General features: G+C 40.0%; 1 protein-coding gene across 1 annotated transcript in view; it reads left to right on the forward strand.

Moving 5' to 3' along the window:
* Nucleotides 1-12002, forward strand: part of DOK7 (docking protein 7) — a 108803-nt gene that overhangs the window by 77125 nt on the left and 19676 nt on the right. Inside the window, exons 7-8 of the mRNA XM_018554959.1 lie at nucleotides 2764-3587; nucleotides 8091-8139. Of these exons, the coding sequence (XP_018410461.1) occupies nucleotides 2764-3587; nucleotides 8091-8139 (873 nt within the window). The remainder of the gene's footprint in view (nucleotides 1-2763; nucleotides 3588-8090; nucleotides 8140-12002) is intronic.

Consider the following 12002-nt stretch of genomic DNA (forward strand, 5'->3'; position numbering starts at 1 on the left):
TAAGGTGTGCTTTAATAATGCACGGTATGGGGGGAAAGTTGCACGTTACCAAGGGGGTGACGGTGTTCTGCCCTGCTCACTGACGTCACTGGTTGCCTGGTGCTGGGCAGGGCACCGGCCAGCGCTAGGAGCAACCTGGGATGCTCTGGCTGGAAAAGGGGTGGCACATGACCTTCAGCCTCAGGCTGCCTGGCTACAGCTATGACTCTCAGAGGCAAATACATAATGGGATTTGTAGTTTCAACACAGCTGGAGGGCCAGAGTTAGTCTACCCCTGATATGGGGTGTCCTGACAAAATACTGGTTGTATGCTTGTTCCAGCTCAGGAGGCACAAACATGATGGAATTTGTAGTTTCACCACAGCTGGGGGGCCAGAGTTCCCCTACCCCTGATATAAGGTGTCCTGACACATTACTGGTTGTATGCTAGTTCCAGGTCAGTGTTCCACCACATAGAGAAGCAAGATAATGGTGACATCCTGACCCTCTAAAATAATGAAGCAATGGCAACTCTCACACTTCTGCTCTCAAAAGGTCCCTTAACAATATTCTTACAAGGTCCACTCGTGGACTTTGTAGTGTTGTAGCCATACTGATGTGTTTTGGTGAAAAATTGTCATAATGTTAATATTGATTTTTTATAAACTGTCATCCTATGCTGTGGTTCTGTACAAGAAAGCATTATAAACAAAGTTAAGAAGTACATACGCAAATTCTTTAGGTACTACAATTGCAGCTAACATACTTTAATATGCTCTGGCCGGCATCCTGCCTAGCTGCTGGAAACCAGTGATGTCCCTGGTTGCCAGGAGCTAGGCAGGACGCACACTCCCCCCCCCCATATAGCGTAGGGACGACCCTGTGTTATATATATAAAAAATATATATATACTGTATATTGTACAGGGGAAGCTCTCTATTGCCAAGCTGTGGCACTCTCTACCTACATAAATTACCATTTGAATAGCAAGCAGAAGCTTTTCATGTATATTCAGTTCATGGTATCATTCCTACATTATCTCATTTATGTGTTTCCATTTCCTTGTACAGATTGGCCATTGTACTCTAGCATAGGATTGTGACCTGTATTATGTTTGTTTCATAAAGAAATTGTAATTGTGTTGTATATCTTTTTTATTCTATTCTATATGTTGATCTTTATGTTCAGGAATACAAATGAAGCTTTGCGATTGCATCCCTTTTCTGCAATGCTGAAATTACTATTATTTTTATACAGGATTTATTTAGTACCATCAGTTTGAGCAGAACTTTACAATATAAAGCGGGACGTACAGTTACAATTCAATTGAATACAGAAGGTTAAGGAGGACCCTACTCACAAGAGCTTACAATCTAAAAGACAGAGATGACAGTTGGATGTTGGTTGGTTGCTACAGAAAAGAAATGAATGTTCCTGTTAGCACACTTTTCAAACATTCGCAGCAGTGTTTCCAGGCGTGCAGCAATGAGTATTATGGGTATTGAATGTGATTTTGAGTCTCCATGATCACGATCAGGGCTATCCCTAAAATGAGACTGCCTGAGGCAGTCCCTCAGGCGCCATCTCATTGGGAGGGTGGCAGGTGTGTGTGTGGGGGCGGTGGCAGAGGGGTGACCATAGTGTCCCAGGTTGCTATAAGCTTTTAGCAACCTGTGATGCTCTGAGGCTTGTGATTGGCTTTAATTTCACAAGACAAAATTCTAGGACATAGGTCCTCCCAAAGTCCACAGCAATGATGTCACTGCAGGAAAACAATCCTCATTAGCCAAGCCATAAACCATATGAGGTATAAAAATGCACTGCAGCACATAATGAAAATGCTTGCAAGTATTCTACAACGCACAGTAAAGGAACATACAAAATTGGACATGGATAGATGTGAACCTGGTCTAAGTATTATATATATGTGACACTTTCATACAAACCAGCTAAATCAGACAAGGGAAACTTTTTTCCATCCATAGCAAACCTAAACTGGGTGCCTTACCTTTTAATTGCTCTCAATAAATCAAACACTAAGAGGCTATTCATAAACTTTGTCGTGACTTTTTGCCCTGTGAATATTTGTAACGTTCGTTTTGTGTGAATGAAAATAAATTAATGTTCTTAGTATACTTTCTTGTCAAGTTGAATGTATTGTGATGTAGTATTGCTATATGGCCACTAGACGGAGCGGAGGATCACCGGAAATAAATACTTGTTGCCTATGTTCATCAGCTCCATCTAGTGGCCATAATGCAGTATTACATTACAACGACATAAAAATATATTAAAGGACATTAGTTTTTGTAATTTTTTTGCACAGAATAAATGTTTACAGATATGTGCAGGGCAAAGGGCCCTGGGAAATGTTAATAAATAGACCCCTAAAGCTCAGTCTCAATCTAGGTATCGGTTCCTATAGACGGTAGTGATGGCACCATAATAAAGAGGTGCCACCATGGATTGGAGTGTGCACTGGTGGCGGATGTATCTTCCTCTCCACCTGTCCTTAGAGGATGACGGATACCTCCCTTTATCTTGCATTCTGAATCTCAGTGTCATGTGATTACATCACATTTAAACAAAATCTGAATGTGCAGCAATTTCTTCTCTTACGATGCAACCTTTGAAATACGATAGTGAGCTGAGTTAGATGATGTTCTAATACTATGTTTATAGTTTAATTTGATAAAATCAAGGCTTCTCTACTGAAATAACATATGTCTCTATTTGGGTGCTTTAACTTCTGCTTTAAAGACATATGTACATGTTTTGTTTCAGGAGACGATAGAAGTATATCCAGCTCTTCCTCAGACACCAGCCATTCGGATGCCAGTGCAGGGAGCAGACTGACCATATGGGCAGAGCCTTCTTCAGCTAGCACATCTGCTGAGAGTCATGGGATGGCAGCAGCAAAGGGCATCCACCTGGGAGAAGATAAATCCTATGCTGAAGCCTTTCGGGCCTCCAAGCCACCTCCTAAGCCTGCTGCATCTAGACATTTACAGGAAATTGGACGTCAAAGCTCTTCCGACAGTGGCATAGCTACGGGCAGTCACTCTTCTTACTCAGGGAGCTTTTCCTCCTATGCTGAGAGTCTGGACATTTGCCATGGTGAAGAGTTTGGGTCGTTGCTTAGCTTACCCTTAACCATGGCTACAGATCAAAATCTATGCACGTGTCAGCATGCTGATCCACAGAGAGGGTCTGAATATCAGATTCCGGCCTCGGTCAGACATCTCTACGACACACCCCGAAGTGTATTACAGGCAGCTGCTCGAGAAACTCAACACAAGAGTTCAGATTCCACTTTATCCAAGGACCAGGCACAAGGAACTCAAAGCATTAGTGATGCTAAGCTATTGGTACCCCATGGAGAGGCCAGAGCCTCATCTTTACTGCAGGAAAGCAAAGACTCAGGCGATGAAACCTATGTGGATTTGGTTCCAAAGTGGACAGCTACAAAAGCACAGCCACAGGGAACTAAACCCAAAGGAAGTGACTTGGCTGCTACAGGCACAAGTAACACTTGTGAAATCTGTAGCCCTCATCCTGGTGTTACAAGGGCATTTTTTGCAGCTTGCCCGGTATGCGGAGGACTAAAGGTAAACTGTTATATATTATTATATGCTCACACACTCAAGGGAGTACTGGCTGTTACTTGGCAAGAACACACAATTACTGTCAAATTGCTACTCATGTCTACCTTTACTATTAACTGCCAGACATTGCAGCTATCTATGGTGCTTGTTGTTGTCTCATCAGGAGTTGTAAGTGTAATTCCACTTTTGTTAAAATAAAGAACTACACTCTTTTCCATACCTTCCAAGCCTTTTAGCAGAGTTTACTGCATGCTCAGTTTTAGTGTCTAGAAGAAAAGAACATTTACATTTTGAGCAGGTGTGGAATATCATGCCTGTAATGGAAAGGCATTAAATTACAAAATGGCTTGAGTTACAATTTTATATGTTATGCAATTTTTATTACAACAAAAGTGGAGTTACTCTTTAAAAAATAGCAAATAATGCCTGTTCTCTGAACATGTAGACAAGGGGTAAGAGTCTGGCAGGACATTAGGTATTAGGTTGGCTAAAACATAGAGAAAAATTAAGCTGGAGATTGGTGGAACACCACTAACAAATTGTGGAGGCACAGGTTGGAGGGAATGGGAAGAAGGGCTAAAGGGGGTACATGAACAGCTTGGAAGGGATGAGGTACCATGGGCTCATAGAGGTAGAGACACTGACTGTCCAACAACTTCAGTGGTCTCTGCAGGAGACAATGGGGGGGAATTTATCAAAGCTGGAGCATACAGAATCTGGAGCAGTTGCCCAGGGCAACCAATCAGCTTCTCTCTTCAGTTTGTTCAGTTAAGATTTGGAAATGAAAGAAAGAAGCTGATTGGTTGCCATGCACAGCTGCTCCAGATTTCTTCTACTCCAGTTTTGATAAATTACCTTCACTGACTCTTCCTTTTAAAAGCAAATCACAGCGTTGGCATGAGAAGACAGCTGGATGGGTTTAAAGAATACCTATACAATACCTTTTGCTGCCAGAAACTTGCAAAGTCTCAGTTTTCTGGCTGCATTTAAGGTGCTAAAAATCTATCATAACAAGACATACTCAGTCCTAGTAAAAAGAATGCAAAATATCATCACCCCCACACATGCTTCTATCTGCTATTCCCTAATTTGAGAATTAATTTTCATTGATTGGATGACTCATTTGTGATTTGAAATCCTCTCTATGCTCTGGGCTCCTCCAAAGCCATAAATGTAATTGAACACTAAAGACCAAGCCTTACCAGACTTGCTTATAAGCTTCAAGCCGCATACATAAACCATTATGTTTCAGTAGTGCGTGTCTCCTGTAATAGGCCCTATTACTAGATGAAACATCCCTGGAGAGGATATAGAGCGGAATTGTGATGTTTTGATGGCTATAGGATATACAGTAAGACTCAGCTTCAGTATAAGGACAGATTCCTTTTTTTTTTCTCTTTAAAGAGTAAATGGTGCCCCACATACATATTAGAGTTCAGATGAATGTATTACTCAACATCAAGGCCCTGGAGTGCTTGTCTTCATTACACCATGAAGAGGTCATTTGTGCTCTTTGTGGGCTCTTTTCAATAATTTAATGACGCCGATTTGCACATTTAAAACAAGCTGAGATAATAATCTCTCTGGATCTCATGGAATTTTCATCAAAAATTCTGTTGAAGCATTGAGTGACACTGCTGTGCAAAGCGGTAATAACTCTATGACTGCATTATGCAGAATATTAGAGGAAAGCTGAAACATAGGAGGTTAGGAAAAGAGGTACTGCAAGGGTCAATGCCATTATATTAGGACTTAGTTGAGTGGGGAAGTGTTACAACCTCCATGGTTTAGAATTTTCCTCACTTTCTATCTCCATTACCACACAAGAACACATAGTACCTTGTACTTTGTAGGAGACTACGGTTCATCCAATAAACTTGTTAAGAGAGGAATTATAATGTGAAATAACCAAGCAACCAGTCCGATTATGGTTTACTGTAGTCGGAAGAGAGAAAGAATAATTTTGAGAATGACTGGACTTTGCCTATTTCCATCTGAACCAACGGATTTCAGTAAACATAGGAGGGGACCCTGCTTTCTACACTCACCAGAAACAAGTCAGCTGAATTTCCCTGCAAATAGGTTACAAACATCTTAAACATATACTTTTGTAGACAGCAGAGGACAATAGAAAAGTCAGCAATAATTAATTACAGATCAGCTTGTTGTCAGCTGCAGAATGTAAATTAAATTATGCGTGCAATTCCCTTTTTTTTTAGATAATTATGAACAAAGTGACTTCATTGATAATCAAAGATGTTTAATTATTCAATCATTCTCCCCCTAATATAATCTATAATTTATTTCATGACGCATGTGTTATCTAGTAAAAAGCCTAGCTTATTGCATGTTACAGATTTTTTTTTAAAGTTTGTACTGATAATTTTAAAGAGACTGCCACTAAAAGGGATATTTCACTTTTGCATAGAAAATTAGGTCAAACAACCTACAACACCTTCTACACCCCCCCATATCCACTGCACTGCAGATATGATAGTTGCCCAATGCCAAACGCCAGCTGGTCCCAAAAGCCTCACTACACAGCCCTGGGGCTGTGTAGCAACATAATTCTTGAAATGACAAATGACCATTGGCCAGCACAGCCACATGAACTGACCAATGAGCATCTTTCAATCTTTCAGAGCCTTCATTCTTCCAGGATGCTGTCCTGGAAGAGATTCCTATTTTTCAACAAGGTCATGTGATGAGGATGAGGAGGGTGTTGTAAGTTAGTTTATCATTGAGCAATCTACAGACAGATACTTCTAGATCATTGCCGGCTTTGTATTCTTTTCTTTCCCAGTCTTCTGGCAGTGGCCATATTAACTAAGGGCAGATTACTAGCTCTCCTTTTACTTCCTGGAACTCTGGCACATGTGACTATACATATGACTAGGACATGTGACCATGCACATCATCTCAGGGGAGGAAAATGCCTTTCCCTGAGATGTCATGAGATTACAGATGAGATTTCCCAGCAATACTCTGCTGATGTAACCTTCCCAGGATGCAATGCTTGGGGACATTACACCATTTGTGCCAGAACTGGACTAGGAAGTAAATTAACTCTATTTGTAAGTAAATGAAAAACACATTTGTTTAACTAATGAATGTAAGGTGATTTGAAATCAGCATGCAAGCTGCATGCTGCTGTGATTTTTAGTGAAGGGGGGGTAAAGGTCCACTTTAAATCTCCACAAGTATAACCAACTGTCCTTTCACTAGCCATGGAAACTATACAAAATCCATAATTTGCATAGTGTTTGGGTTAATTTGATAAAGCACCACATGGTGCAGAGTGCAGCACACAGGGCATCAACTGGAAATCCTCTTATTATGGTCTGATTTCTGCAAAGTGAATTTTGTTTGGTTGCTTATGGTCTCTGCATTTATTTTAAGTGCTTTACTGTTTTCACAATTTATACCCCTAAACATTTGTCATCAGTTGTCATGATTAGAGAATCATTTTGCGTAGGCCAATATTTTGTTGAAATTACCCTTTAATTTTGGTTTGTAGCACTGCAAGGAGCAATTAAAGAAGGTAAAAAAAACCCCACAAGTAATTTAAAGTTGCCTGCTATTATGCTGCAGGCTTTTAAAACCTGATCATTGAAGTAAATCCTGGCACTGTTTACTGGTTTAAGATAACTGCTGTGAGATATTTGCACTACCATTGCCTGCCTCTTCCTTGCCCAACAAAGGCTTCTTTCTCCCTTTCTGCCAGTTTAAAAAAATGGTTTTGCTGTTTATCAACAAATCCGCTCATTGTACTGTGTAAAATGACAAACGAATGGGTGATCACCGTGTCCTTATTTTACCTCCTCAGAGCATTTTCCTTAAGTTCTGTTGACTATATATTTCATTTTTAGAAAGCTCCATTCATAAAAGTTAACTACTATATGCCTTAATATATTTTTTATATATTCGTGCACATAATAATTCTGTTTAGAACATTGAGCAGCTCTACCCTCTTATCTCCAATCCAGCTGCTTGAACCTCGGTGCCTGGTAAAGCTTCCACCGGAGCCTTCACTGAGCAATAGGTAAAAAAAACAGCCCTTGCAAGGGGATCCGTCATCCAGTACTTTATTTGTAAAAAGGCATAAGAGCAGCAAACAAACACCCCTTGCGAGTGCCGTTTTTTTACCTATTCTATATAATAATTCGTTTTTTTCGGATTCGGACGAACCGCTGAATCAACAGGGTTTTGTGATTCAGCAAGTTCGTCCGAATCTGAATGCACATCTGTAGTGTTTGTTAATGAATTTGTTGCAGCCATAGCACCAGAACGTAAAAGCACAGGAACTTCTTAAAATTGTTGCACACTTGGCAAATGGTAAGACAACTTTCATGAATTTGGCACAGGACTTTTCTGATACAGCCATAATGCCAGAAAGGTGAAACGCTAGTGCCTTATTATAATATAGAAGCTGTCTTTGTGTCATCACCGCTACACCTAAATGGGCAGCACACTTCCAATGCATTTTCATTTTTTGTTTTGTTTTAGGGTGCTACAGCCCTGCATCCGGGAGCTTCAACCACATCTCCTCTGCAAGGTAGGTGATCTAGCATGATGTGAATGGTTTGATTTTAGCAATAACTATTGGTGAGTACTTTCCATTAAAGTGACACTAAAGCCCGCTCCCATGATGGACTACAATCTCAATACAATTTGGTAAACTAAACATGAGATTGTAGTCCATCACAGGAGGGAGCTTGGAGCGGTGACTACTTTACAACACACACAGGGACCATGGGGAACAAAAGTAGCCACCCTCCACAAGGAAGGACAGTGTCAGCACCAATTCAGAGATGATTTGAGGATCTACAGCTGAGTGATACACAAATAAGATACATTTAAGTTAGTAGTTAAGGTACCTGAATACATTTTTAAGATTTAACCCCTGAGTTTAGAGCCACCTTAAGGATGATCTCCAGGAAAATTTTTAACTCTCTGCAGCCAGTTTTATGATCCAGACACCCCTACTATACAAAACAGGATGGTGACCTTGTTTGTCTCTTCTGCAGTTAAACAGTAAAGCATAGTCATCCAGCCCTCCAGCTGTTGTGGAACTGCAAGTCCCATGAGGCATTGCAAGTCTGACAGTTACAGGCATGACTCCCAGAGAAAGAGACATGTTTGAATTCGTAGTTAATGCACAGCTGGAAGGCTGTATTTGCCCACCCCTGCTCTAGCAAGTGATTGGACAATATTGGGGAAGCACTCAATTCTCGTTTTTTTGTAAGTGTGCTTAAACTGTTGACTGACAGCACTCGGCAAAGCAGTAAAGATCTGATTGGTTTAGTGAGCTGCCCCTTCCGATCTCAGGCTGAGTGCAGCCATGTAGGGCTCTACAGGAGTTTCCTACCAAACCAGATTCAAGGATTTATACTAGTTTCATTTCATTACTTTTTAAAATAAATCTAAACTGCATTTTATGGTGTGTTTTCCTATCTGCCTGGAGTTAAGCTTTATGTGCCTACGGTTATTACAGTCCATATACTTATGAAGGGTATGGATCTTGTACCAAAAATATATTTTTTATGCTTTTTACTAAACAATGGACTCCAAATGGCATATTTTAAATTCAGGTAAATCCAGGTACAGCTGTCCCACCTAAATTGTTGTTATTGTTGTTATTATTATTATTATTATTATTATTTTATTATTATTACTATGGTGATACTATAATGATTATTATGATTATTATCATCATTATTAGTATCTTTTTTTAACTATTATTATTATTATTATTATGAGGTTTCTTGCAGGTCATCTTATGTCACTAATACTAATCCTGGTCTTGCAACTATCTCTACTGCTGCTGCTGTTAGCCGCTTTTGCTAATTCTTAAAATTATTGCTGGCATTATTAGTGGTATTAATTTAAACATTATCTGAAAGGGTTAGGAATGATGTATTCTTTCCTGCTTTTCCAGATCTGGAAATTGATTGAATAGTCCATAAGCTCTAAGGCTTTTTCATCCCCGCTGTTCTTGAAACATAATAATAATAATTGAGCATTATGATAGACATTGATAAGAACTATGGATTATGAGACATTCCCTGGTATAAGCCATATCTGTCATCACATTAGTTTCTACAATAACCAGTAAATCTCATGGCTTAATTCCTGTCTTGTGGTCAATATCAGCTCCCTCTCTCAGTCAAGTTAGCTTAACTTTCAGATAGACTTTTGAATCATCGCTATTTACGGTGTACAATAATTAATTTTATTTGTTGCTGTTTGTATTTTATGTACTGGTTGCAGCTGCCTCCTCTGCATCAACATCAACAGGAGCCTCTAAAGCACACAAAATCCCTCCTATGTTAGTTCTTTCTGGTAAGTATTTTCATAACTTGACTTCCTACCTTATTTTAGGATTGTAAGTTATCATCTTCCTTTAGTTACCTTCTATCAGTTTTTTTTTTAAATTAAAGTGGACCTTTACCCCCTTCACTAAAAATAACATCAGCATTCAGCTCTGCATGCTGATAGTTAATCTTCTTACATTCATTAGTTAAACAAACATATTTTTCTTTCACTTACATTTACTGTTTTTCAACTTCCTGGTCCTCTTGGGCATTAGTGATGTAATGTGCCCACACATTGCATCCTGGGAGGGTTGCATCAGCAGAGTATTGCTGGGAAATCTCATCTGTAATTCCACAAGATGTCAGGGAAAGACATTTTCCTCCCCTGAGATGATGTGCATGGTCACATGTCCTAGTCACATGTGCCAGAGTTCCAGGAAGTAAATGGAGCTATATTAATCTGCCCTTAGTAAAATAGCCACTGTAAGAAGAATGGGGAGGAAAAGAAAAAAAGGAATGCAAAGAATACAAAGCCGGCAATTATCTAGAAGTATGTGTTTGTAGATTGTCATGACTAAACATTTCTAAAGGTGTATTTCTTGCCATTTCAAAGATATGGGTAAAGTTCCTCTTTAAGCTGTGAAAATGTTAACTCATATTTGTTTATATTAAAAAAATAGCGACCAATCAGATGTATCCCCTCGTCAATCACAGCAACCAATCAAACAATAATTGTTGATTGGTTGCTGTAGGCAACTGTACATTACTCCACAGCTCATTATAAAAATCAAACATTAGGAGGTTGTGTGGGAAAACAAATTCCCAATAGGAACAATAAAATGATCTTTTTTTTACGTTGAATCAAAGATTTCTTCTATCCTCAGTCAGCCATAGATGGAGGTCAGTGTCACACTTGTGGTCCTGTCGCCAGCCACAACTCGGCAGTTACAAAATTCCTGTGTAGAACAGTGAAAATACTTTCCTACTTGCATGTTTCCTTTGCTAGTTGCCTGGGTAAGCAAGCCTTTGTTTCTTTCACTGGCAGACATCCTGCAGTATTTCCATCAGCCAAAGAGCGACATTGCTTATGGAGCCAGTGAGGGGGCAACCTATGTGAACAGATGAGAATTCCCCGGCCCTGCCTTGCATGTCGATTCTGCTACTGGCGAGTTGTTACCAACGATAGGATCACAAGTGTGGACATTGGCCTTAGTCAATCCATGTCATACTGATGATTGGCTTATGAAACATAATAAGTATACCTAATTGGCTGCTCAGATAGAGGTAGCCAATAAGTGCCTCTGCCTTACACAAAACCCTACCTCTGACCTCTCGTAGGAGTGTAAGTGTTGGAGAAACAGCATCTGGTAAGCAGCTACCCCAGCAGGCAGGTACATTTTTCAGGATTGTAGCTATTGAACAAACAAATATTTTTGTAGCTATTGCTTATATTTTAGGGGGTAGCAAGGGCAGAGAATCAGTCATTAGGTCAACTTTTAGAATCATATTTATGGGGTTAGGGATATGTTTAGGGGTTGGTTTAGGTCAGGGGTAGCCAAACTCCGGCCCTCCAGCTGTGGTGAAACTACAAATCCCATGATGCATCTCTCTCCGGGAATCATGTCTGTGGCTGTGAGACTCTTGCAATGCCTCATGGGATTTGTAGTTCCACCACAGCTGGAGGGCTGGAGTTTGGCTACCCCTGGTTTAGGTTAAGGGTTAACATTAACGGTTACATTCATGTTAGGTCAGGAGTTAAATTAAAGTGCAACTGATCCAAAACTTTTTTTTGTTAGTATAGAGGGTAGATGGATTAGAATACCTGTCAGCTATCCCTCAGCTATTTATACTGGTGACTGTTCTCACTTAAAGTGAAAGTAAATGAAAATCCAAAATTTTGGGTTATCACCAGAACAGGAATAGATGGGAAATCTTCAAAGAGGGACACTAGTTCTGGTGACCCTACAGACCACCAGGGATTTCCCTCATTTCCCGCTGTGGCTATTGGACAGTAAGTAAAGGGAAATCTGCCCCATTGGGACACAGATGACAAAAAGCTGACGGTGTTATAACCCTCCTTTACTCTATAGAAAAGGATTGAAAA

Source organism: Nanorana parkeri, unplaced genomic scaffold, assembly GCF_000935625.1.
Source record: "Nanorana parkeri isolate BGI_ZX_2015 unplaced genomic scaffold, ASM93562v1 scaffold180, whole genome shotgun sequence".
Taxonomy (NCBI): Eukaryota; Metazoa; Chordata; class Amphibia; order Anura; family Dicroglossidae; genus Nanorana; species Nanorana parkeri.